General features: G+C 42.6%; 2 protein-coding genes and 1 long non-coding RNA gene across 5 annotated transcripts; 1 reads left to right on the top strand and 2 right to left on the bottom strand.

Annotated features, from left to right (window-relative positions):
- Positions 1–115: 115 nt before the first annotated feature.
- cep295 (centrosomal protein 295) lies at positions 116–27809 on the bottom strand. Of its 2 annotated transcripts, XM_079353454.1 has the most exons (28): positions 27423–27809; positions 26153–26353; positions 25896–26020; positions 25718–25811; positions 25491–25604; positions 25269–25409; positions 24835–25018; positions 24586–24753; positions 24201–24431; positions 23899–23996; positions 22816–23028; positions 22552–22628; positions 21668–22442; positions 21364–21538; positions 21011–21196; positions 20710–20937; positions 20527–20624; positions 19684–19780; positions 19317–19499; positions 18552–19139; positions 18321–18476; positions 17750–18222; positions 17454–17627; positions 17314–17374; positions 16792–17070; positions 16186–16279; positions 15796–15895; positions 15588–15701 (listed from the first exon to the last, which is right to left on the bottom strand). In XM_079353454.1, exons 1-28 carry the CDS (start codon positions 27546–27548, stop codon positions 15660–15662), a joined length of 5481 nt encoding a protein of 1826 aa, XP_079209580.1. In that variant the 5' UTR covers positions 27549–27809; the 3' UTR covers positions 15588–15659. The 2 variants fall into 2 exon arrangements, with proteins under 2 accessions (XP_079209581.1, XP_079209580.1); XM_079353455.1 differs by lacking the exons at positions 15588–15701; positions 15796–15895; positions 16186–16279 and adding an exon at positions 116–186.
- On the bottom strand, positions 7632–11931 carry LOC306830172. 2 transcript variants are annotated; one of them, XR_013779933.1, is made up of 5 exons: positions 11729–11931; positions 11399–11493; positions 11107–11347; positions 10604–10703; positions 7632–8994 (listed from the first exon to the last, which is right to left on the bottom strand). It is a non-coding gene; the product is annotated as an uncharacterized lncRNA (long non-coding RNA). The 2 variants fall into 2 exon arrangements; XR_013779934.1 differs by lacking the exon at positions 7632–8994 and having other exon boundaries at positions 10285–10703.
- On the top strand, positions 13522–14212 carry LOC306829903 (geminin-like; the record flags this gene model as incomplete). The annotated part of the gene is made up of 4 exons (XM_079353121.1): positions 13522–13621; positions 13710–13792; positions 13977–14099; positions 14186–14212. Exons 1-4 carry the CDS (start codon positions 13534–13536, stop codon positions 14210–14212), a joined length of 321 nt encoding a protein of 106 aa, XP_079209247.1. The 5' UTR covers positions 13522–13533.
- Positions 27810–27835: the final 26 nt, after the last annotated feature.

Below are 27835 nucleotides of genomic sequence, written 5' to 3'. Positions count from 1 at the left end.
CAGCCTTACGTTGACTCTCTGGTTTGGTCTTTGCTTTGCGGTCGGCTGGATGACATTCTTTCCCTGTGCGCGGCTGCCTTCAGAGGATCCTCGTTGTGTGTGTGTGTGTGTGTGTGGAAACTTCTCATTTTCTCTGCTCTGGTGTGCAGAGCGTCAGCTCCGCCTCTCCCAGCCTGGAGCTCTTCACTAAAACAACAGAAAGGACAAATTCACAGGATGCATCAATCACAACATTTATACCAAAAAAAAAAAGCTTCCTAGAAAACATTCATAGTAAGGGGATATTGCAAAAATCTGGGAATAAATTCCTTACCAATAGATTTCTTCACAAACGTGTTCATAAAGGTGTCTTATAACACATAAAAAAACATTTAAATCCAACTCCCATAGGAAAATCCGTGAGAGCGGCTCAAAGTCGGGAACCTGGAATAGTTCTTTATTGGTACTATATACTTATTGGTGAAAACTTGAAAATGTTAACCTTTGCTTTTGGTAGCTTGTGAGGGGTCAAACTAGGGGTTCTTTAGGATTCTGAATCCATTGCAAACATTTGTTTTCAAAAAAATCCATTCCTTGGTGGAGAAATGGCCACGCCCACTTTTACATGTAAATGTACAATAGCTCTATATCTTGATTTTAATATCTCGAATACTAGTTAAAAATATACTGCACCACATTGCTTAATGTATTAGGGGTCCAGGTCTGAGCTTTCTTCACACTCTACTGTTCTTAAAGTGGGGACTGGGACCCCCTGGGGGCTCATGAGACACTGAGAGGGGGTTCACGAGATGCTTTTCATCACCAAATACAAAAGTTGAATGATCTAAAATTTTATATCTTACCCATCATGGTGGAAAAATACCCCATTCAAATATTAGTTGAATTTTAACTAATGGTTCAAAAATGGTTAACAGTGGCAAAGTAATTTATGCTTCCCATAAGTGAAACAATGCAGGTGTCTGCTGCTCCCTATGAAGGACATTTGTGTCTGTTAAGGAAATTGTGAATGTCCACACAGTCCTGTTTATACATTTTATTATTATACAGCATTTCTTACATTACTCTGCTGAAATAGAGACAGTGGGGTTCCCCGGTCTCTAGCTCAGTTATTGTGGGGGTCCAAAGCTGAAATGTATGGAAACCTCTGCTCTACATCATCATCATTACATCAACTTGTCTGCTCGTCTCCGAGTTTCTAAGCAGTAATGGATTCAGAATCCTAAAGAACCCCTAGTTTGACCCCTCACAAGCTACCAAAAGCAAAGGTTAATATTTTCAAGTTTTCACCAATAAGTATATAGTACCAATAAAGTACTATTCCAGGTTCCCAACTTTGAGCCGCTCTCACAGATTTTCCTATGGGAGTTGGATTTAAATGTTTTTTTTTATGTGTTATAAGAAACCTTTATGAACACGTTTGTGAAGAAATCTATTGGTAAGGAATTTATTCCCAGATTGGCCAAATATCTGATAAAATACCCTGACTATCAGGGAAACCAAGTAAAGCCTCTGAATTATTCACTTTTCATTAAATGACAGGAGATTATAATGAGCAGAAAGTTTGTGAAAATCAAAGAATAAAATCGACTTTTGTTGCAATTAAATGTAATTATTGTAAACGGTCTAAAACACTGAGTTGTTCTCGTGTGATTTGTTGAAGTTAGAACTAAAGGAGTGCTGGTGGCTCAGTGGTTAGTGTGTACGGAGGCTGTAGTCCTCCAAGCAGGCGGCCCGGGTTCAAATCCGACCTGTGGTCTCTCTCTCTCTCTCTCTCTCTCACAGAAATACACTTTCCAGTTCATACTACAGATAACTTTTTCCTCCTTTAATAAATTGAAGCTTTAATTCAATGTGAGTTAATTAAAATCAATAATCAGTCTTGACTTTATTTAACTCGCTCTCTTATTCTAAGATGTTGAGGTGTAGAAAGTCTAATCGTTGCCATTAAGGCATCTCAACTGAGCACTTTATATTTCTCTTTCAGTTTAAGTTCTATGCAAACAGACCTGATAAAAGGCTCCAACATGTGAAGCAGTTTGTTTTTCTGCTGCTCATAACTCATTGAACATGTTCTGTGCTACCACACACCCTGAAAGGGGCGCTGGGCCTTCTTCTAATTGTTGAGGTCCGATGATGTCTCAGCCTTACGTTGACTCTCTGGTTTGGTCTTTGCTTTGCGGTCGGCTGGATGACATTCTTTCGCTGTGCGCGGCTGCCTTCAGAGGATCCTCGTTGTGTGTGTGTGTGTGTGTGTGTGTGTGTGTGTGTGTGTGTGTGTGTGTGTGTGTGTGTGTGTGTGTGTGTTACACTCTGAATAAAGAAGAAATAATCACAAAAGTGATACCGGTCTGTTTCTTCATCAGGAGCGTTTAGTATAATTTTTGAATACAACATTCACAAAATAAACAATATACAAGAGTACACATTTACACATTTTCTTACACAATGAAAAACAGTATTCTGTAACAAATCACTTTCGCACTCGTTCTTCCCCTAAACATACAAATTCCAAACTCACTCCGAGCCCATCAAAATAAATTAATCAAAACACATATGACATCAAACACGCGAATTCTCCTTCTATGTGGGCGGAGACAAAACCAATCGATCCCAGATAAGTTTTACTCAGTGGATCACAGATCAATCAATCAATTAAATCACATGTTTAACATTCTTTTAACATTCTTTTAACACTTTAACATTTGTTTAAACACTTTTAACATTCATTAAGCATTTTAATGCAACTATACAAGTTATTGCTTTTCAACCTGTCACACACACCCCTACAAAATTAGATGTCGTCCCGACATCTCTTGATCCATGAGTTAAAGTTTTTCAAACTCTCAACTGAGAATGGTTTTTGTGTCTCTTCATGTACTGTACACCGGAGAGAGTTAACTGCTGGACACACCCACGTTGAGCTTGAGTCTTGAGTCTCGACAGCTTGGGTTGTGGCGGCCACACAATCTGATGTCATCTCTTCAGTGCATTGTTCCATCATCATATCAATGTTTACCGGCATTCTAGAAAGACTATCAGCATCCACATTCTCTTTACCTGGGCGGTAGCGAATAGTGAAGTGGAAGTCTGCAAGCTCTGCGACCCATCTACATCCTGTTGCGTTGAGCTTTGCACTAGATAAAACATATGTAAGGGGATTATTATCGGTAAACACTGTGAACGTGGGGGCGTAATAAAGATAATCCCTAAATTTTTCTGTGACTGCCCACTTTAAGGCAAGGAATTCTAACTTTCCAGAGTGTAGATGATAGTTTTTCTCAGCAGCAGTCAATGTTCTTGAGCCATAGGCTATCACTCTGAGTTTGTCATCCTGCTGTTGGTAAAGGACTGCACCGAGGCCTTGGTTGGAAGCATCAGTATGGAGCACAAATGCTTTTGAGAAGTCTGGGAACCCAAGGACTGGTGGCTCAATCAAACAATCTATTAGTTGCTCTAATATGCGCTGATGTTCTTCCTCCCAACCAATTGGTGTGTTTGAGGGCACTCCTTTGTTTTTAGCTTTCACTTGTCTCGTGTTTGATTTTCTGTTTGGCACATTGGTCTCTCCTGTTGTTCCTTTCAACAAGTTGTATATTGGGCCAGCAATACGGGAAAAGTCTTTTATGTATTGTCTGTAATAGCTTAATAAACCCATGATGGATCTAAGCTCTCCAACATTGCTTGGTCTTTTCTCTTTTAATGCTCTCACAGCGATGGTGTCAGCTGGATCAATTTTACTTCCTTCAGCAGAGACAATCCTTCCCAGGTAACGAACTTCATGTTTAAATATTTCGCACTTACTGGGTTTCAGCTTGATGCCATACTTCCTCAGTAGCTTTAGGACTTTTCTGACATGGTTTAGATGTTCATCAAAGGACTGACTGTACACAAGCGTGTCATCAAGATAGGGGACACATGTTGTCTCGCACCTCTTCCAGACACTCCTCCATGCAGCGCTGAAATGCGGCGGGGGCGTTCATTAGGCCAAACGGAATTCTTATCCATTCGTAGAGGCCCCATGGGGTCACAAATGCAGTCAAGGGCCTGCTGTTTTCATCCATAAATCCTTGATGGTAAGCTTTCCCTTGATCTAGCAATGAAAACCATGAGTTACCTCCAAGACTGTCGAGGATATCCTGCACACGTGGGATGGGCTGTCTGTCTGGGTGAGACTTTTTGTTCAGTTCTCTGTAGTCGATGCAAAGACGTAAACTCCCATCTTTCTTCCTTACACAGACAACAGGTGAGGCGTAAGGCGAATTGGATTTCTTCACCCACCCTTGTGCAATAAGATTATGCAGATAATCTTTCATTTCTTTATACAATGGCTTTGGCACAGACAGGTAAGTGCGTGCTACAGGATCTTTTTTTTTTTTTTTTTTTTTTTTCTCATATACTTTATTAATCCCTCGAGGGGAAATTCGGTTTTCACTCTGCATTAATGGAGAGGTCTCAGAGTGAGGTTGCTGCCCACAGAGAGCGCCCCAGAGCAGTTGTTGGGGTTCGGTGCCTTGCTCAGGGGCACCTCGGCAGTGCTCAGGAAGTGGACTGGCACCTCTCCAGCTACCAGACCAATTTCTGGACTTGGTCCGTGCCGGGACTTGAACCGGCGACCCTCCGGTTCCCAACCCAAGTCCCTACAGACTGAGCTACTGCCGCCCGGATCTATGTCTTTCAATGATATGCTTAACTTCAATTTTTCAATACATCCGATGTCATCATCTGACTTTGAAAAAGAGGAGCACTCTTCACGAAGCATGTTTTTTACAGCTACTCTTTCGTGTTCATGTAAATGACTCAAGTCAATCGGGGGGTCCCATGGAGTTTCCCTAACTGACTCGGTGTGCGCGTTCATTTGATTCACTGACACTTGGGGACACTGGTTTGGTTTCTCAAACACATTTGCTGGATACACAGCCTGGACATACTGAAGGGTACCAACAACAGTTTTTCCTGACAACTCGATATCATGATCAGTGGGATTTTGTACATCAAGCACAATATAGGGTGAAGCGCCACGTTTTAGCTTAACCAATGTCTCACAGAACTCAAGGCCTTCACTCCACTGAGGGTTTACGTCAGGTTCAAATAGCAATGTAGTGTCTGTTTTCAAAGGGGATGTTTTAACTTTACAGTCAATCTGAACTGAGGTATGTTTGGGCACAGTAACTTTCTCTTTTGTTGTTTTCACAACATAGTCACATGACTGTTCAGCAACCACAAGATTAATAAAGGCAGTAACATTCTCACATCCAAGGCAGGGAAAAGCTGCTCTTAATACCTTGCTTAACTGCTCTCTTCTTGAAACATCTAGTTGGTCTATAGTGCTAGCTTTCACTATTTGTTCAATGACATTAAACCCTAGGATGGGCTGTTGCAGACTTCCTCCTTTCATCACTAGCATAGGGACAAGAAGTTCTTTGGGGTCAGCTTCTTTAGCAGCTAATCCAAAAGTGACCTCAATGAAACCTTTATAAGGCATGCTCTGTCCATTCGCAGCTGTTATTTTTAAATCATCAGGTGCATCGAGTAACTCGGAGATATCTTTTACTCTTTCACGGGGCAAATGCCTCCTTTTCCACTTCTCATCCACAATACATACTTGAGAGCCAGTATCCCACAATGCTCTGGTTTTGTAGCCTTGTATGTAGCAGTCAATCATGCACTGTTTACCGACCAGATCGATGAGACGGGGGTGACTTCCTTCTTTCTTTGTCTGTCTGGCATTTGTTGTGGCTTGAAAGTCTTGGTTAATTGGTGGTTGAATGTACTGATGACATTTCTTTTTGTGTTTTGGCCAATGTTCAACTTGGCAGGCTTTTGAACAGTAACTGTCTGTCTTACATGATGAACACCTTCTTAGCCTTTTGTCTCGGGCAGAGAGACCACATTGTGGGCAATACTGTTGGGTTTTTTGAGAGCCAGTCACATGTGTGTGTGTGTGTGTGTGTGTGATCACTCCTGCAATCCTTCCACATTCGCTGCCTCTCCTGCAGGACCGAGTCTGTTGGTTGAGACTTTGACTGTGAACTGAACTTGAATTTCCCTCGCGATCATTAAAGTCTCTCTCTCTCTCTCTCTGGCTATATGGATGCTGCTTCTATTACAGTTCAAAACAAAAAAACAGGCTAAAACATGATTAAAGAGGTGTAATGATCCGTGGTAGTGAGTGAGAACAGATGTCTCTGGGTTGCCGCTCACATTCGGGTGCACAGTGTAAGTGGTTTGATTATTCAAAGTGTGTTTTGGTGAATTATTCCCACAACCTCAGAAACGATCGAACAGACACGTTGAATATTTCGGCATCAGACACAAAAGCGTTTCCTCATTGATGATTTAAATCTCTGAGTGTTTAACATAAAATATTATATACGCAGCGTTTAATGATTTGATCTGCTGGAATCCTCTGTTATATTCTCTAGTTTGCGCGTAACAGACACCGGACAGTCTGTATTAATATATGTAGTCATACGATTTATTATAAATCCAACTCTGTTGCAAGAGAGCGTGTGTGTGTGTGTGTGTGTGTGTGTGTGTGTGTGTGTGTGTGTGTGTGCTCTGTGATGAGCTGGGATTAAAAAGAGTCTGATGAAGAGGAGTCCGTTTTATATTCTCACTTATTTATCTTCTGAACGTTTCATCATTCAGATTCTAATCAATCATTTTCAGTATCCTGACACATAAATATCCGTTTATAAAATACAGAGTTGGTTGTCTAAATACAGGCTAGGTTCAGTCCAAACTGATTAATAATAATCAATAACTAGACAATTCCTGCAGAAATTGTGAGGGTGGTTGCCGTGTGTGCGTGAGTGTCTGTGTGTGTGTGGGACAGCAGTAAGCATGGCGCCTCTAACAGCTGAGACAGAACTCTGTCCCACTCTAAACACTAACTCTGATAAGCTGCTCACTGATTGGTTGACATTCAGCTTTTTTCCAGAACATTCCATCAATGTATTTGAATGGGCTTACCACTGCTCGCAAAACCTCAAATATCTTAAAAACTAAAGATGGTATCACCAATCCGTTTGGACTGTGAGCGACAGAACAAATAGGCGCACGTTTCGATGTATTTTATTTTTTATCTAACATTCAGTTAGAAGTTTTTGGCAGTTACACTCGAGGATTTCAAATTTTGCCATCTACCTTCAATGGGGCAATTTTGGCCAAATTTGTGTCACTTAAACTCAATTTGTGTCCAAACCGTGTGGCCGAGGTTTCCACAAAGTAATTGCACACTTTTTGGGGCCGAGCCGGTCGTTTTGATACCTTTCTTGTGTGTGTGGCGCTGTGGGAGGAGTAGCGCGGCCCGTTTTGAGGATATAATAAGAATAATAATATCGACAATAGTAGTAGTGTGTTTGCCTTTCAGGCAACCACCCTAATTATAGACAATTCAAAATGAAATCTTTGAGTCAGTAGAAACTTTCCTTTTGGTTTGAAACAGACTGCAGGTTGTTCTTCAGGTGTTTTTCAAGACACTAAACACTGTAACTGTGTGTGTTTGATTAGAAATAATACAGTGTGTGTGTGCGTGTGTGTGTGCGTGTGTGTGTGTGCGTGTGCGTGTGTGCGTGTCGGCTCCTCCCCTAAATGGAGCAGATGCAATTTGCATGTACCACGTGCAGGGGCGGATCTAGAAAAAAATTTATGGGGTGGCAAGAGGGGGCAGGAAATTTTTAGGGGTGGCAACATATGGCAGACATACTTTATGCAATCACCGTTATTATAGTTTGATGAGAAATAGTATGTACACTATAAAAGGACAGGGGCTTCTATTTACATACTCACACAGACCAATTTAATCTTAAACAATTAATGTCTTGCATTTGAGGTTTCATGAGAAACAGTTACATTTTGATCTCACTTAATAGGAGACAAAAGTATGAGAACATTTGGTCGGGTATTATCACAGGAAAGGCAGTAAGGTGAGACACAGGTGATGAGTGGCAGATGTGTTCGAGGGCAAGCAAACCGTTTTTGACTGTGTCAGAGAAACTTACCCATGAAGATCTATGGACTGAGCTGTACTAAGGTGAGCATAAATATACTGTGGAAATAAATGGGTCATGGTACTCAAAGTACTGCACATCGCTTTTATTGTTTAGATTCTCCCAATGTGTCCCTCACTAGATTCAATGATTTTTTTTTTACAGAAGAGGTAACTGATAAAGTGATGAAAAATATTGAATGGTACAGTATGTACAATATTCACAGCAGCTGAGGTGGCATAAAAGGACATTTTCACATTTCATGCATGTAAATCTCAGCTGCTCAACAAATTACAAAAAGGCTCACAGAGTTACAAACCTTAAAAGAAGTCACATAAAAATACATTTTGTTCCCAGTCCGAAAAAGTACAAAAACATTTTGAAAGTTCACACAGGCTGTTAGACAGTTTAATACTGTATATTAACAAAAACAACAATAACAACACTGCTTCATGTTCAGCAGGATTCACACCAGTGTAACATTTGAAATGTCATCATTTTAACAGCTTTTTAAAGGCACACCAGTGAGCAGAACCTGAAGTTGTCATGCCTATAACAGTTGAATGCGGCGATTTCCATGTTGCTCAGCAAAACGCTTTACAAATCTATCCAGATCTAATGCTTTGGTGCGTTTTGATTCAATGCTGAGTACAGACAAACTTGATAGTCTCTTTTCTGTCATAGTAGACCGCAAATAAGTCTTAATGAGCCTGAGAGATGAAAAACTTCGTTCACAGGATGCACTGCTCACAGGTAAAACAACCGCTATTTTGCACAACCTGAATAACTCATAAAAAACATCCTGGTATGGGTCCAAAAACTGAGTGAACTCCATTAGAGTAGTAGGACTCTCCTTTCCCCCCTTTTTTCTTTCTAACACCCTCCTTGTCTGATGTAACTCGTGTTTCAGATCCTCCACATTTGACTCATAAGCTTCAGCCAATAATAGAACCGCATCCTCTCTCAAAAAAGTTGGACTTGATGGATTTAGTGCCTGGACACCCTGCATGATATTACAATTTGTGTTAGAAAATCGTCTTCCTATTTCACCAATCATGTTATCCAGAACTGGATAGTACACAGAAACACAAAAAGTGTGTTTGCTATCTGGAACTACATGCTGTCCCAAGGTGGAGTGGACGACAGTATCCTGAAGCATCTTTGTTGTCTGTCTTAGCCTCTTTGGTTTTCGCTGAGTTATATCAATGTTACTTTGTTGACATAACTCAAGTGTTTCACTCCACATTTCCTCAAAAGAGGCTTGACTACGGTACTGGACCAGTGTCTCTTTAAGTGCTTTAATAAGTTCAACAGCCTTAGCGTAGTCCACTGTTTTAGACTGGAGCATGTCTGATAAATATTTGGAGTCACTCAGGACCTTTCTGAACAGAACAAGAGATCCAGCAAAATTCTGATCAATTTGAGCCAATATCCCTCTGGCTTCAACAGCTCTTTGCGGATGGTTTTCCGATGCGATCTCTTCAAGCACCTGTACTATTGCAGGCAATCTGTCCATAACATTGCGACATGCTATGTGCCTACAGGCCCAACGTGTATCACTAAGCTGTTGGAGCTCCCTTGGTGCACCATCAAACATCTCCCGCTGCACTTCCAGCCATTTGTTGTGTACATAAGACCCAGACACAAATACATACAGTCTCTCCAATAATGAGAAGAAGTTTCCTGCATCTGCCACACTCTTTACAGCGTCTACTATAACTAAGTTCAAGCAGTGTGCACTACAGTGAACATAGAAGGCGTGTTTGGCTACTTCTTTTATTTTTGCTTGAACACCTGCATGTGCCCCTCGCATCACTGCCGCGCCATCGTAGCCCTGGCCTACAAGGTTGTTTTTGTATTCCAGCCCGTGCTTCTCAAAGAAGCCTATAATCTTTTCAGTTAAGGCAGCAGCATCCATGTGTTCGGCAACTTCAAACTCCAGAAAGCTCTCATGAACCACACCGTTGTAAAAATATCTCAGAACATATGACATTTGCTCTTTTTTCTGAACATCTTTGGTTTCGTCAACAATAACTGAAAACTGCTTGCTTGTTTTAACTTCCTGAATGATTTCCTCTTTGACCATTGCAGCCAGGCACTCGAGTATTTCATTCTGTATCGTTTTACTGGTGTATTTAGCATTTTTAGCTTGATGTTCAAGCCTTTTTTTAATGATGGGGTTATGGTTACCCAGCAAGTCTAACAGAGACAAAAAAACACCCTTTTTATCAGAATCAGAAGACTCCCTGTGAGCTCGCTGTGCTGTATTTTCTGTGGCTGTGAGAACTACAATTTCTGCTAAAGTTCTGATGTAGTACTGATTTTCAGCCACCTGCTTCCTTTTTTGCTCATCCATTAGTCCAATCATTGAGATATTTTTATCCACACTTTTCTTGTTCTCTGTCCATGCAAACATTGAATTTACATGGCCTTCAGATCTGGCATGAGAACAGAAACCACTGTCTTTCATTGTAGCCTTTTTCCAATTACGATATCCATCAGATGAGGTGAAAACAGTTCTTGGGGCATCGGGGAGGGAAAAATGCCTACAAGCAAAACAGTAAGCTGCATCTTTGGAGTGCGAGTATTCTAACCAGGGATGAGATTTGTACCAGTTACTGTGGAAACTTCTCCTTGCTCCTCCCTGGAGGGTCTGAGGGAAACTCTCTCGGATTGGCTGCACTGGCACCTCACACCTGGACTTGGATATGTCTAGAAGATGCAGAGGAGGAAAGATTTAAATTGCATTACATCTAAACTAATTACACAATGTAGCAGATAGTAAAAAGATAATCAATGTGGAACTGTCATTAGTTATAACCATCCAGATGTGTTAAGACTAACATTTTTTTCCCGGGAGAGTGCTATTAGGTTCATTTCATTAATTTGGAATTTAATCTGAGCAATAAATCAAAAATACATTGTACAAAATATTCAGACTCTGTCCCCATCTCATCACACTTTCAAGTTTTCCCAATTATTTCTATTCAAGCAAACGAGTATTTATATTTATTTGAAAAAACTTTAAGCAATCTCTCTTAAAACACCTTAAAGCAAAATGTCCATTTTGTCATTAGTTTTTATTCTTATGTAACTTAGTATACCATTTCCATACCATGTGGACCAGCTCGACTGGAGATGGTTGGTGATGGTTCAGGCACTCTCCTTTCACTGTCACTGTCTGAGCCCTGCTCCTTATCTTGTCTCTGATTTTCTGCCTTCTCATCTTGGTGATGCTCTCCCTCCTCCATAGCTTCACCTCTGTGATGCTCTCCCTCCTCCTGTCCCTGCTGGTCGCCTTGGCTTTGTATTCTGTCTCTGTCACGTTTCTGTTGCTCTTCTCTTTCTCCTTCCACCTCTTTTCTCTCTCCATCCACTTTGTTCTGCTGTTCTCTTTCTCCTTCCACCTCATCTTCTCCGTCTACCTTGCTCAGCTGTTCATTTTCTCCCGCCTTTCTCTTTGGTGAGAAAAAACTAAAGATGCTACCTTTCCTCTTCATTTCTGTAAAATTCAAAGCAACTTAACAATGTTTTCCTTGACAGAAGTTGAATCAATATTAGCTTGAGTAGCCTACTTTACACAAAACTAACGTCAGAGCTAGCTAACATTACAGGTATAGTTAGCCAAATAACTTTCTTCAACATTTTCATCATCTTAAAATCAGCATTGCAACTATACTTGCACTTTTTTTTAAATTGTAATTTCATTTCTTGATAGATTGTTAATCCGTTTTTACCTCGTTCCTCCGTGTCTTCTTTCCTCAGGACTCCTTGCTCAGTGGATCCCTCGCTTTATCAAAAAAAACAAATCAGTCTCTGTGATTGGCTGCTGCTGCTCTGACGTTAACTTGTGCTGCATTCGCGGCAGTCGGACATTGGAGATTCACGCTCGTAAATCGGGAAATTGGCCGTAACTTTTTTTTTTTTTCGTTGCTGCCTACTGGGGTGGCAGCTGGGGTGGCAAACCTCTCCTTTAGGCAGGCAGCTGCCACCCTATGCCACCCCGGTAGATCCGCCCCTGACCACGTGACTGAGTGGGTCTATTTAAGCTCCGGGCGCGAGCTTCATACAGGAGAACGGTGAAATGAACGAGGTGTCCCACGAAAGGTAAACTGACTTAATTTTTGTTTTATTTTAATTTTCTGACTTAATCTTTGTTAACACTCACGTTTCTATCACAGTTTCCGTTCTGCTTTGAAGTAAGCTTATCTTAGTAAAGCAATATTTAGTTAATGTTTTAATGAAAGCAGGCTGACATTTAAGAACTGTAGTGTCAATATTTATTATTTTGACTGCAGGTTGACTGTTGCCTTCAGAACAGCTTATGTGATAGACAGATAGATAGATAGATAGATACTTTATTGATCCCGAGGGAAGTTCAAATTCAAATTCATGTGCTCATCAAATAGAAGATAAAGCGCCTCCATTATGTGTCCATCCAGTAGTTAAAGAGCATATTGCAGGTTAAAAAAAGTTGAGATTAACACTTCATGTTGTCAGATAAGGGCTGTAGAATAAGTACATCAATTTTCTGTATGTTCTTCAACACATAAGTGCTCTAATCTAATTTAGAGGAGAAAGTGGCTGTTTTTAGTGTCGCTGTTTAGAACTGTTTCATATGTCGTCAGGGTCTTGTTCTGTCACTCTCATCAGTTTAGCAGATGGCTGTTCCGTCATGATCCGGGTCTGCTGAAGATTTCTGCCTGTTAAAAGGAAGTTTGTTCTTCTATGACGGATTAAGCTGGGCTCTTGTAATATAGCCATCAGTAAGGTCCTTTACCTGCTTTATGTAAACATAACAATGAGCATGGTCTTGTTACCTGCCCTTTTGTTAATGTTAACAGACAAACAGTAAGGTCCTTTACCTGCTTTTGTAAAGTGTCTCGAGATAACGCCTGTTATGAATTGACGCTATACAAATAAAGATTGAGATTAAAGATTGAGACTCTGCTTCTGTAGAGGATCGGCGTTATGCGTCCGTGTATGAATGAATGAATGAAGCCTTTATTGCCCCTGGGGGAACTTGTCTTGCACCGAGAGCATGAAACACTTTACAATCAAACATTTAGAAGGCAGCACAAAAGAATTAAAGCACAAAAAACAGGCTAAAGCATCACATGATTAAAGAGGTGTAATGATACGTGGTAGTGAGTGAGAACAGACAAGATGCCTCCCTGCCATAGTTTGTAATTTGCGCGGCGCACATTCAGGTGCACAGTGTAAGTGGCTTTATTATTCAAAGTGTTTTTTGGTGAATTATTCCCAACTCTCTCTCTCTCTCTCTCTCTCTCTCTCTCTCTCTCTCTAACGCACAGCACGGCACTGTAATACGTTGTGCAGAGGCGTCCTGTCACTCAGCAGGACGCCTGCTCCGGGTCTCTCCTCACACCACAGCTTCTCTCCTGAGGCCGTTATTCCTCTAATCCTGCCTGTTTCTGCTCTCTATCACATCTAACAGGTTCATAATAATAAGCCGGTGGACCATTATATGTAAAGGAATACATATTTTCTCTTTATTGACGGGAGTGACACAAAGAAGGTGATGGCTGAAGTCAAATCCACACAAACTGAAGAAAGTCAGTGTTCAACCGATGACATGTCCAAGGAAGCAAATGAGCTTATGGTCGAAGGTAGGTGGAGACTTCATTGAATTGTTTAAATGATCTCTCAAAGCCAACTGGACTTGATGTTGAGCCTGACTCGATGTTGCTGTTGTAGAAACTCCTCCTTCCACATACTGGAAAGAAGTAGCCGAGGAGCGAAGGAAAGCCTTGTACGATACTCTACAGGAGAATGAGAAGGTAAATTTAAGGTAGACATATAGGATGCAAAACCTGTAATTATTAAATTTAAAATCTGGAATACTTGAAGAGTTACATTTTGACCTTGCAGCTTTCAATAACGATTCAGAATAATTTGTTGGCAATTTCGTTCTGCTTTTTTTTTTTTAATTATTATTTTTTTGCATGCTGTTCTTTGTACCAGTTACACAAAGACAAGGAGGCCAAAGAAGAACGGATAACAAAGCTTGAGTGTGAAAATGAAGAGGCCGTGTTGTGCCTGCAGGAGCTGGCACAACTTGTCCAGAACATGGCTGATAAGATTGAGGTGAATATCCTGTAATGTATGGGCTTAATTTTCCGACGGTAATTTGTGACAAAGTTTGAAATATATATATATTTTTTTCCCTCTAGAGGTTGACTGGAAAGATCCCTGGATGAGGCAACTCAACTCAGAGCGAAGATGAAGATTCAGAGGTGTGCTTGAATGGCAAAAAACGCTTTTAACTTAAGATGTGTACTTTTTTTAATTTTTTTTATTTATGCAAACGGATTGTTTTTATTTTAGAATAATTGTGGAAGTAAAAAAAAGTGTTCAAACTGAGACATGAGGGATTATTTTGGAGACGCAGAAGACTTTAAGCAATATTTCAGTAAAACTGATAAATTCAGAAGCTCAGTGGCTAAAATCTTTCACGTTACAGGGTCCTGGTTTTGTGCATGTGGTTTTATGTCACTGCAGCTGGGTCATTGTTAATCATTTCATATCCTAACTTTATGTATTATAATACAAGAATGTGAGGCCTGAAACTGTTTTCCTGTCAGGTACAAGTGTTTAGGTTTACAATGTGACCATGTACACATGAGGACAGAATTATTAGCCTCCCCTATGAAAATGTCATTATTTTTAAAGTATTTCCCAAGTGCTAATAAATAGAGCAGATAATTTTTAACACAGGTTTTTCAAACATCCAAGTTTTAATTTGGACGCTTACATTATTTTACTTTGCACACAGAAATGAAATTATTTCAGAGCAACCAAAAACTACCAGGGTCAAAATGATTAGCCCCCCTGATGCTAATAGTCAATTGTGTATCGTTTTTGCTGGATAGGGGGGACAGCGGGTGTGTATTGTAACTAATGTCTTGTGTCCTGCCTGTCTGTATACTGCTACTGGATGCCTTGAATTTCCCTCAGGATCAATAAAGTATCTATCTATCTATCAGCCTGCAGTCGTTTGTTGTAGTTTTCAACAAGTCTCTGACACGTCTCCTGACCAATCCCAGCCCATTCTTCTTTGGCAAAATCTCTCAAGCTCCTCCAGATTTGATGGCCTTCTGGCATGGACCTTGGTGTGTTGCTCTCTTTGAATTTCTTGAGGATACCTCTCACTCCAGTTCTTGACACTTGGAATCGCTGTGATAACTTTGAATATCCTTCTCCTGCTTTGTGCGCATCAACAATTCTTTTTCTCAGGTCCAAACTGATTTCTTTTGTTTTTGCCATGATGCTTTCTCAAGTGACAGCTCAAACCCAACTGACCTTTTTATACTGTGTGTAAATTGGGAGATAATACTCAATTTTAACTTGATTTTACAAGCTTTGAGCATTACAAAGGTAATGCACATCATTGCACAACAGTGTTTTGTTCTATGGCTCATTTAACACCAAAACAAAAATGTCAGTAGTCTGTAGGGATTTGATAAAACTGGATCCAGACTTTGAGATTGACACTTCTGTATGAAATAGTAAATTGATGTGATGTGAATTGTGATGTGTTTTCAGTCAGCAGCACTGAAGGGCAGTTTATACAAATAAATTAAAAAACTTTATTGATAAAACTTCACAAAATAATTTAAATCTACAAAGAAAAAGTTTCAAAGTCGATCACTGCAGCGTCCGCTTGGCACGAAGTTTCTGTAAAGTTTTCTGTGGAGAGAAAAGAAAATCAATGTAACTAAAAGTTTATGCACAAACATATACATATATACACACACACACACACGTATACACACTGTCGTACCTTGTGGAACTCTTTGGCCTTCAGTCTGTTTTCAGCGTAAGCTTCTCGTCTGCTCCTGATCGCTTTCTGATGCTTCACTTCATCCAGCTGCTCGTACAGTCTGCAGAAACACAACACAAAATACATCACATGAATCATTTACTCTCTGCCACAGCTTTTTATTAAAAACAATAAAATAAATAAAAAGGCCTGAATCTGAGGAGAAAAATGTCAATAAAACCTGTTTCGTCAGACAGCGATCCAGTGCCGATGTTACAGGTAAGAAAATTAAAGAAATAATGCTCGAGTTGCTGATCGTCTTTGAATTCATTCCGATGCCTCTTCATCACCTACAAAGTCTGTTTCATAACCGGCTAAAAGTCCAGCTGAAGGACTTCACAGGTTCTCTACCTTTGAGTTCTCTGGTGCATCTCGGAAACTTCTCGTTTTCTCTGCTCAGGTGTGCAGAGCGTCAGCTCCACCTCTCCCAGCCTGGAGCTCTTCACTGAAACAACAGAAAGGACAAATTCACAGGATGCATCAATCACAACATTTATACCAAAAAAAAAACAAGCTTCCTAGAAAACATTCAGGGAAACCAAGTAAAGCCTCTGAATTATTCACTTTTCATGAAGTGACTGGAGATTAAAATTAGCAGAAAGTTTGTGAAAATCAAAGAATAAAATCGACTCTTGTTGCACTTAAATGTAATTATTGTAAACTGTCTAAAACACTGAGTTTTTCTCGTGTGATTTGTTGAAGTTAGAACTTAAGGAGTGCTGGTGGCTCAGTGGTTAGTGTGTACAGAGGCTGTAGTCTTCCAAGCAGGCGGCCCAGGTTCAAATCCGACCTGTGCTTGCTTGCTGGCTGATTGACACAACTTGAGTGTGACTCAAAACACACAAACTTGAGCCACAAGTTTGTGTGTTTTGAGTCACACTCAAGTTGTGTCAATCAGCCAGCCAGCTGCTCATAACTCAGATGACGTTATTGAACATGTTCTGTGCTATCACACACCCTGAAGGGGGCGCTGGGCCTTCTTCTGATTGTTGACGCCCGATGTCTCAGCCTTACGTTGACTCTCTGGTTTGGTCTTGGCCTTGCGGGCGGCTGGATGAGATTCCTTCGCCGTGCACGGCTCTTTGGCTTCAGGTGGCTCTCGGGTCTTTGACAGAACAGCTTTGGCTTTTATTTCCTCAACTCTGCGAGACGATCTCTGGATCAGAGCTCTGCGCTTGTGCTGACTAACGTCCTGCAGGCTTCCACCGACATCCCACCGAAACTCCAGGAGCATCCCTGAAGGAAGGAAGGAAGGAAGCTTGAGATGCTTTAAAATCCTTTCAGTACTTTTTATTTTAGCCTCGTTTCTTTTAAATTACACCAAGACAAGTTCCTCGTATATGTAAATTCACTTGGCTATAAAAATCGTTTCTCATTCTGCAGGCCGTCTGTGCTCGATAGGAAGCAGAAGCAGGTTTTCATGTATTTCCACAATCTCATGCATGCAGAACCTTTGACGGCCAATATTTCAGATTTTACCGGGATGCTTTTGGTTTTTGTCCTCTTGAGGTCCATCCAGTAATAACGCTGATTCCAACACCTGGAGAAGACAAAGATTGCGTTCAGAGTCACTTAAAAAGATGCGTATAAAAAAAATCAGTGGGGGATTTGATTTCTACCTCTGTCTTCTGTTCTCTCTGTCCTTCCTCGTTCCCCACGTCTGAATCTCTGTCTTCCCAAACGTCCTCTCCGTCAGTGAGAGTCGTCTCCTGGTCCTGCAGCGTTGTGTCCGTCAGACTCACCAGTGTTATTTCTGACTGCTCCAGGATCCCCTTCTCCTCACAGGCAGCTTCCTAAACAGACACAGTGAACAAATCTGATTTCCTGAAATATTCACTAAAACCTGCAGTTGACGATTGGAAATGAAGGTCAGAATAAAGACGCTTGTTTACCAATGGAAACGGAAAACTCATACCATTATTATATTTGAGAGAGAAGCAGCATTCCTCACGACTTGGACTGCAGCTTCGCTCTCTTTCGATGTGCCGTTTGCGTCAGCTTCCTCCGGTTGTGGCAAACGCACTGCAGCCGAATCGTCACACATATTTAAGTGCGACAGATTCAGAGCTGTGACGTCCTCATCTGTCCTCCTGCTGGGAGACAAAGTGAGGACAGATTCACGGAGCTGGGAAGTCATCAGCTGGGAGAAGGAGTCGTGTGCTGCTGGAGAAGCCGCCGTGCGGCCCGGTGGCTCCTCCGCTCGGAGACGCTCGGGTGACGCGTCAGACTCCACAGAAGGATCATCTCCAGACGGCGTGGACATACTGCCATCCTCACGAGTCGGCTGCCCGTCATGACCCGGCGGGTGAAACAACATGGAGGGGTCTGACGTCTCATTGTGCGTGACCTCGGCCAGTAACGGGTGAAACGAGTCCGAGTCTGGAAACACTAAATTGGTGGAAAACATCGAACACAGTTAATTCAAAGACGATAATAAAAACAATAAAAGACGCAGGTTGGTTTGAAGACTTTTTATAACCTCTCACCTTCCGACCTCTCCTGGTGCTGTGTGGTTGAACCGGTTCGGTCCTGGTGGGTCTGTTCCTGTGGGGCGCTGTGAGTGGACGCTTCAGAAGGCAACGCTGGATACGACGTCGCCGTGGCGTCAGTTGAAACACCGAGGTCCACGCGAGTTCTTTCACCTGCAACGATCAAAACTTTAAAGCATTTATAAGAAGAATCACAAAAAGACTCGTGGATGTCGAAACTCCCTTTACCTGAGCTTCCAACAGACTCATCCAGCTCCCCCACCAGCGGTCTCATCAGGGTCTCCTCCCCACCTTCATCCAGCCACGTGGTCGCCTGCTCCGAAGGCATCTCGCCAATCAGCCGGCCGGCGTAAAAGTCCTGCCCGCCGCTCAGCCAGTGGGAGCTGGACTGATGCGAGAGGCGACCAATCATCCGCGTCAGAGTTGAATCCCATCCGCTCTGATCCACGCTCACGGAAACCGGCGGACCAATCATGGACGAGTGCGCTGATGGTTGACCAACCAGCTGCTCCATGGTTGAGGTTCTGTCGTCGGCAGCGAGACAGGACGACTGGTTGATCAGGCGGCCAATCAGAGGTCTGAAGGAGTCCTGCTCCTCTGCATGTGACGGGTCCAGTCCTGATGATTGATCTCGGATTGGATTAATTAGAGATTGAGCTGAACTGCCCGAGCCGCTCCTCTGATCCGTCGCTGCGTCCGAGCGAGGAGACCGACGAGGTGAAGAGCCTTCGTCCTCCCTGCTGCTCCCAGTGACACGAACCAGTGACTGCTGGGAAACTGAAGGAGCAGCTTCGTCTGCGAACGAGCCTCCTCCGTCTGCAGCACAACACAAAGACGAAACACAGGATCCATTTTAGATTTTCAGAAACAACTTGAATGTGTTTGAGGGAAGACGACATTTTAACATTAGAAATAAAGACGCACGAGCTCAAGACAGCAGGTGAGGAGGAAGAGAGGTGTAGGTGTGTAATGTTTGCAGTATTGGGAGCACACCTGAGGTTTTCCCAGTGCTGTTAAGAGAGACGTTCAGCTCCTTTGTGTATCTGTCAATGATGTGCTGAATGCTGCTGTCGTTAAACAGAGAGTGGACAGCTGCACCGGGATGAGCTGCTGCTGAGACGTCGAGTAAATCTGACTCTCCTCCCTCCGCAAAATGTTTGAGGGGTCGGGATTTATCTGTGAAGCAACAAAGACAGAAGCCAAACATGGAGCATAATGTCAGTTTTACATGCAAGAAGAAACTTTTAAAAACACGGCAATATGAAATAACCTGAATAATGAAGCACATTCAGCAGCACGTGTTTATTTAATAAGATCAGGTCGATGTTCTGACCCGGTGAGCTGCACACGACACACTCACCAGTGTTTAGGTTTTGCTCGGGGTCGGAGGTGATGTAGCTTCCAGTTGAGATGGTGGTGGAGGAGAGGCAGTCAGAATCACGAGGTCGGTGTGCCGACTGATGAATCAAAACATGTCGAGGACAAAACAAAAAGGGAAAACACACAATCAGCTCACACACACACACTCTGAATAAAGAGCGTCAGGTCGATACAGATGTTTTATAGCTGAGCTCAGTTCAAGTGTAGAAACCATCAAGAGAGGTATTTTATAAACACTCTTCAGGTGGATTTATTGTTTACATCATCACTCAGTTTGTAAAAACAGAAACACACAGACTTATAAACAAACACACACACAATCTTAATAAATTAAATTAGTCAAAATATTACCCTGTTTTATCTAAATGTAAGTTCAACACACACACACACACAATCTTAATAAATTAAATTAGTCAAAATATTACCCTGTTTTATCTAAATGTAAGTTCAACACACACACACACACACTGAGCTCAGTTCAAGTGTAGAAACCATCAACAGAGGTGTTTTATAAACACACTCTTCAGGTGGATTTATTGTTTACATCATCACTCAGTTTGTAAAAACAGAAACACACAGACTTAATAAACAATCACACAAAGATTTCCGGGTCGTGTTTTGAGGTTTTTCATCAGGATTGTTTGATGTTTACTGACCTTTAACTTAAGGAACAGAAGCTGTTTTAGATGAAGAGTGAATCAGAAGTATTTCGCTGTATTAATTAATTAACCCTAACCCTTTATAGAAATCTTAAATTAGCTCTTTTTTTTTAACACACACACACACACACACACACGCACACACACGTAGCCGGTCTGGTTACCTCTGTGGGGGATCTGAAGCTTGTGAATACACGACCAGAGTAGTCGGCTCCTCTCCCAGAGTCGGAGGAAACCGGAGAAATCCTCCTACGTGCCGACTCTGTGAAACAATCACACATCAGAACGGCTTCTGTCCGCGCAAACGGCGTCCATCAGTCTGTCCCCACCTGCCCCCTTTTTCTTACCAGACTCTGAGGATTCAGGAGAGCTCCCCATCAGTCTGTCTCTCCAGGCCTGATAGCTGGAGCTCCTCGAGCTCGCCCCAGAGCCACTTTGGCTTTTGATGGTCTGCTGCCCCCTGCTGGCCAAAGACGGCGTCTGCAAACTGCTGTCAGACGTTAGAGATGATTCGGATCCGTCCTGTGGATCCCAGCCTGCTGATCCTAAAGGAACCCTGAGGTTTTCCTCTGGGCCTGGATACAGGAAGAAGGTGATCAGCTGATGTCGCTCCTCATAGTTTGATGAGTAAAAACACTGTAAACCAACCTGTTAACAGACTGGAGTTGACCGGCGTCTCCACCTCTGGAATAACGCTGAGCTCATGCTGCGCCGTCATCATCTCCATGAGGCCCAGCCGGACGCGGGTCACAGGGGGCTTTGCGGCTCGCGGCGGAGCGAGGACATCTAATGCTGAGGTCGGTCCAGCAGGAACATCACTCAGAGAGACGGAGTCTAAAAAAACAAAACGTAAATAATGATCTTATAAACTGCTTTATTTTGATTTACTGACCAGTTAGTGTTAAATTCTTCGAGAGCATTAAATGAGTTTAATGGGAAATTAGTTCAGATAGTAAAAACACAGCAGTCATCTGTGGTTAGTGATCAAGCAGGTCACATACCGGTCTCTTCATCGTTAGACCAGCGATGTTCTCGCTCCTCAGGATCTTCCTCCAGGTGCGATAAAGATCCTCCGTTAGTCTCCTCGATAGCTCTCAGCAGAGAAGCGAGAATTTTGAGGCGAGTCTGGCTGATGTCGTCTGAAGCCAACGTGTCGGCGGACGGCTCTGAAGGCGGCTGTTGGTGAGACGATGAAAAAAGGGCTCTTGAGGAGCGTCGTCTCTCGCAGACAGAAGATGGTTACACATTTAAATGTTTTAGATTCGAGCTGCGTTAGGACACAAACTGTGATTGAAGTGAACTCACCTCTTCATCATGATGAATCAGAGCCTGCAGCGTCTCCTTCTCTCGCCTCACCTGCTCCCTCGCCACTTCTCGTCTGCTCCGTTCTTCTTCTTCTTCTTCTCCTCGCCGTCTCTCCTGCAGCGCCGTCGACTCCCTCTGCTCCAGGAAGCGTCGCTGGGCCTCCTGCAGCTCACGTCTCTGCCTCTCCACGTCGTCTGCTCGTGAGCTGACGGGTTCAGAGTGCGGGGCCGAGGCTCGCTTGACTTCTTCAGGACCTACACGGTGAGCGGTCACGTCCTCTGTGTTTCTTCGGCTCGTAGTTATGACGCCGTCCGAGGTCGGGTGGAGCGGGACGCTGGTTGGAGATGCTGGTGTTGCAATCGCTTTGTGAGGTAGTGGCTCTGTGTTGAGGGAGGAGGGGCCATCTCGCTCTCTGAGGTGCCTCGTTACCTTCTCCATGATGTCGTCAGTCAGCCAGGCGGTGACTTCCTGTCTCTGATCACTAGAACGTCCTGAAAGTGACTCTCCGTCATCTGACAACAACCTGGAGCCAGTCAGAAGCGGAGGAGAGGACAAACTGTCCGACTCCTCAGTGGGAGCTCCCACAGAGGTTTGTGGTTGGGCGTGGATGTACGCAGAAAGTGCAGGAGCGGGCGGTCGGAGAGGAGCGCTTCGAGGAGGTCGGTGAACGACAGCTGACGACGAGGACGCAGCAGTCATGTTGTGTCGTATTCGGACAGCTCGCTGGTATTCCTCCAGGCGCTGACGAGCGACTTGCACCGATCTCTGGTGAGTTCTGAAAGGTTGGACCAAGGAATTATTTGTTATTTATACTGAACAGTCTGTACGGCAGCTCCATAAAAAGGATTAACTGTGCGTGTGTTACTCAAATAAAAAAAGCGAACCGGTTTTGTTCAAGCAGTCGCTGCTGGTACTCTCGTATCCTGCTGCTGTGGTCGTCTTCACGTGAAGGAGGAACGAGCTGGAGAGAGGAGAGGAGGAGGGAACCATCATTTAACACCTAAGAGTCTTTAACATGTTCGACACTTTAAATAAGACTAAAACGATCGCAGGGCAACAACTTTGAAAAAAAAATAAAAAAGTTTTTGTTTTATTTAACCAGGAAAGAAAATTCTGTCCTGGACAGTAGATAAGCAGAGAGGGTCTACCTCATGGGTCTGTCCAGGGGGGACTGAGGTCTCCCTCTGGTCCTGGATGAGTACTTCTGCTGGCTTGGCAGCTCCTTGTTCGGTCACAGCGGCCTTCAGGTGTTCTCTCTCCTGCTGGGCCTCAAGCAGCATCTGCTCCAATTTAGCTTTCTGCTCCTCCAGCTCCTGGAGCAACGCCACCTGCTGCCGCCGCTCCCGCTCCAGTTCTTCTTCCTACATTCAAAAAATAAAACATTTAACACAGTATTTAACGCTGATCAGAAACCCTGCCTAAAGCTGATTCTTATCACCTGGACAGCCAGTGTGAGGTGAAGGGAAAATCAGGAGGCATCAGTCTTAAGGATAATATAAGATGAGGGTTTGCTTTAAAAGTGAGGGCACATATAATAAAACCTTTAAAGTCCCCAGAGCAGAAAATACTAAATCTGCACCTCTTGCTCCTGAGACACAGATTCTTCAGAGGATCATCCTTCTCCACAGGTATCTGCAGCCAGCCTGGGATCAGCTGGATATAGCTGGAACATCCACCAGCAACCATTATTCAAACTACTCAGGTCTAATTCTTTACCCGAGCAAATGCTCTGTCCGCTCTGAAACAGTAAATAAAGTGTGTGTCGGTGCAGAGGGAGCTGCGAGCTTTCTTGTTGAAACCAAACTGAACACAGCAGCCTTCTGAGTCCCAGCTCTGCACTGATTAAGTAATGAGAAGCACCTGGATCCACACACGCTGGCCAATCACGAAACACAAACGAGGTTTGGATACACAAGTACGGGCTTTGATAAATCAACACCCTCAATAAAGAAAAGAGACATTTAGGTGTTTTAATAATCTCAGAAGGGCTGTGATAATCCAGATTATAATAACTTTTCTCCTGTCCTGTAATTTTATGTAATTAATTGCAAAAGGCGCCACACAGAAATGAAAATAAACTTTGGGAGAGTTGAAAAGCAAACTGTATTCTGCCAGTGTCAACAATCGGTTCTGCAGATGTTATTTAACAACAGTCACTTTGTGTTTGAGGTGAGAACAGCAGCACACGATGCAGCGACATGTTTGTTACACCAACAGGAAACAGGAAGTACCCGTTTGTTTCGTGCTTCTTCAAACTCCCGGATTCTGTCGAGAAGTCCATCAGGGTGTCGAGTATCTGCGACGGCGGCGGGCTCTGCTGTTTCCATCGCTGGTCGGATTAAATACGAGAAAAGGAAATATTTATTTATCTCACAACAATGAGACTTTTAAGTGTGGAGCTCTGAAGCCAAATTGTTACGGATCTGAAAAGAGGAAAATCTCTTCACTACGTCGTACTTTCACTGTATAGTTAAAACTTAAGAGCAGCGTGTGAAGGGAACTAACAAAATGAATCGATTCGTGCAGGACGTACCTGATGGTGAGCTGTCAGGGAGTTCTGCAGGGGGCAGGTCTTCTTTCTCCTCATTGGTCAGGGAGCCGGTGTCTATGGTGGTGTCTCGCTCTGGGATGTGATCAGCGTTGGCTGCGGGTGAATCGGCTTCAGATGTGCAACTGTTCCGGTCGGCCCAGTGGTTCCTCTGTCCCCTGATTCGATCCAGGAGATTTTTCAGCGCCCGTCTGGGAGCAGGTTTAGAAGGCACATCTGCATGTAGAGAAATTCTTAAAATGCTAGTCTGGGATAAATGCATTTCCAAAATGTGGTTTTATTGCACAAGAGAATCTGATTGTAGAGACTGAAGCTTGACTAAACTTCTTACAGGAAGCATCTTTTTGGGTTTTGTGTTACTTGTCCTCACCCTGTGCAGATGTTCCACTCTCGCTGCTCGCAGCGTCTTGCTGTGTGTCGTCTTCTCCCGGTGCAGAGATTTCCTCCAGTGTGACATCCAGCGCCTGGTCCTGGCTGTCTGTGGACAGAGAAGGCAGAGGCTCGGGTACCAGCTGCACCACCAGGTCACCTTTCACTCCTGTACTCAAACACAGACCAGGTTTAAAAAAAGAATCCATTTAAACATGTGCATGTATCCAATATGGTAACAAATACTTACTCCTTTCTCCAGTATACATGTCCTCAAAGGCAAACTCCATCTCCCTCTGGAAGTCTCCTCTCGTCTCCTGCCTCTTATAGAGAGGCTGGAAGATCTGAGGAGGCATGTGAGCCACCTGCTGTCTCCTCCTCAGCAGGTCCGTCTGCTGCATGTGCTCCAGTTCAACAAGCAAGCGCTCACGATCCTAAAAAGGAGGTCATCAAACGGATCGGGAGCAAGAAACTAAATTTAATATCCACGCAAATTGAAACACGAACATTTAACATGTTTCGAGGAAATCTTTCAATCCTGGCATTCATTCTTTTTTGATCCAGAGGGGAAATTCAGTTGACAAGTAGCATCAGAGTAAATAAGAGATTCCTTTATTCATCCAACAACAGAGAAATGCACTTTGTTAAATTACCCATCAAATACATGCAAACTGTTTCACAGACCTGCACAAGATGTTCCTTCCTCAGAGCCTGCTTCCCCCTGAGACGAGCCCTCTCCAGCTGCTCCACCCTCCTCCTCTGTTCCTCCCTCTGTAAATCCTGCAGCCTCCTCACCTCCAGCTCAGCTTCCTCATGGGCATTTGGCTGTTGATGCAAATACAGGTTAGAACCCTCTAAAGGAGGGGAGAAGACAATCAAACAGTGGAGTTACACCCAAATACTCACCTGCATCGTCTCCTCCTCTCTGTCCACGGCGCTCTCGGGCATGTGGTAATGTGTGGCAGCAAAGGCGCTCACATCCGATTTCTTTACAACGTACGACTTCTTGGCATCGATGTTCTGCTTGAGCAAGAAATGATCATGATGAGTTAAGCTGGACTCGACCCAGAACCCAACTTAAACGCAAGTGGACAAATCAAGAAGGCTTGTAATGCAAACTTCTAACATGTTACCTGAATGGGATTCGGTGGAGGCGGTGGGAGACTGGCCACTTTAGCTGCTCTTTCTTTTTCCGCCTGCAGTGCCTTCTTTCTGGTATTAATGCACCTTCAGGAAAAAATGAAGACACTTACTGTTATAAAATTCATGTATTCAAACATCAACCATGCACATGTTGGTTTTGCTGTTTACCTGTTTTGCCTCTTGTGGTCTTTAAGCCTCTGTGATTTGAGCTCTTTCAAAGCTTCTCGATGGCGCTCTGCTGCTTTGGCATGATTTTCTTCCTCCTTTCGAGCGAAGGCTGCCAAGTCCGGTTCCTTCAAAATCAAAAAATCAGATTTGCATAAACCCTGAAGGCAGATCTGTTGAAAAGTAAACTATTGTGTTCATCTAACTACAAGAAATGTAGACAGGATAGAGCTCCATGTTTTAGACTAATGATAGCTTACGTTTTCTTTAGCACTCCTGTGTCCCTGACCGAGAAGTTGGAGGCTCTCTTGGTATAACTTCTGCAGCGTGTCGAGTTTCTCCCTCTGCTGTCGCTCCCAGTCCATCCTCAGCTCCTCTCCCAGCTTCTCCAGCTCCCGCTGCCGCCTCTGCTCAACCTCTCGCCGGATCTGCTGCGCAAAGGTCCGCTGCTGCTCCCTCACCTGGAAATCAAAACAGAAATATATATAATAATTTGATTTAAATGTGTTTATTTATTCCAAACATGTAAGATAAGACAAAAGTGAACATAAAAAAACAGACAGAAAATAAATAATTATTACAAACAGTGGAAAGTAAAAATAAAAATGTTTTGGATAATAAGCTATTATAAATAAAATGTGTGCAAAGGAGTGGGAGGAAGTAAAACTTATTGAATCCCACCTGCTCTCCATTTATTCAGCTGTCATCTAGTACAGCACGAAAATCTATTTTTATAGTTTAGACAGTTTTTTCAATGTCGAGTTTTAAATAAATATAGAAATGCCCTTAATTTCATTTTAAATAATACAAAAACATATAAAAGGTAAATAGACAAAAATAAAACAATAATAGTAACAATAATAATAATAAACGTTATTTATATAGCACCTTTCCAACACAGGATTTACAAAGTGCTTTACAGGATAAAACAAAAGTCACATGTGTTGATCATAGGACAGAGACGATATTAGTAAAAACAACACTAAGCATCAGAAAGTAATAAAAACAATAAAACAGAAGATCAGAGGAAGGCGAGCCGATAAAAGTGAGAAACATCATCTCTGTAAACACCTAGTGTGAGAACAGAGACACTGAATGAACAAAACAAAAAGTTAAATAAAGGCTGATTATTATTGTTACCTGTTGTTATGATTGATTATTATTATTATTGTTACCTGTTGTTATGATTGATTATTATTATTATTGTTACCTGTTGTTATGATTGATTATTATTATTGTTACCTGTTGTTATGAATGATTATTATTATTACCTGTTGTTATGATTGATTATTATTATTATTATTATTATTATTATTGTTACCTGTTGTTATGATTGATTATTATTATTGTTACCTGTTGTTATGATTGATTATTATTATTACCTGTTGTTATGATTGATTATTATTATTACCTGTTGTTATGATTGATTATTATTATTACCTGTTGTTATGATTGATTATTATTGTTACCTGTTGTTATGATTGATTATTATTATTGTTACCTGTTGTTATGAATGATTATTATTGTTACCTGTTGTATTCGTAGTTTTCTCCTCCTCTCATGTTCCTCTCGGATCATCCGAGCCTCTTCGTTCGGGCTCGGCCTTAACTTTGACATGTTTCTCGTCGTTTCCGTCAAAAAGAAGCGAGGGGACATTTCACAGGCAGCGTAGCTTCAGTGTTTAGCTACACTCCGTCCCAACAGGCCACAGACGGCCCGTTTCAGGAGACATGATAAATAAATGCTGCTTGAAAAAGAAAAGGCCTGAAGTATGGAGGGGAAACGACACAAAGTCCATATCAGCCTCCAGAAGATTGGATGTTTACGTCTCTAAACCCATGCCAACCTGCGAAAAAACGACTAAACGCTTTTGTCTTAGACGTCACATCCGGTAGTTTGAACTGCCCGCCTCCGCCGCGCAGGGTCCGTAGATACAAATACAC

The sequence above is a fragment of the Symphodus melops genome (assembly GCF_947650265.1).
Source record: "Symphodus melops genome assembly, chromosome: 10".
Classification (NCBI taxonomy): Eukaryota; Metazoa; Chordata; class Actinopteri; order Labriformes; family Labridae; genus Symphodus; species Symphodus melops.
This window is presented reverse-complemented; position numbering and strand designations above follow the sequence as displayed.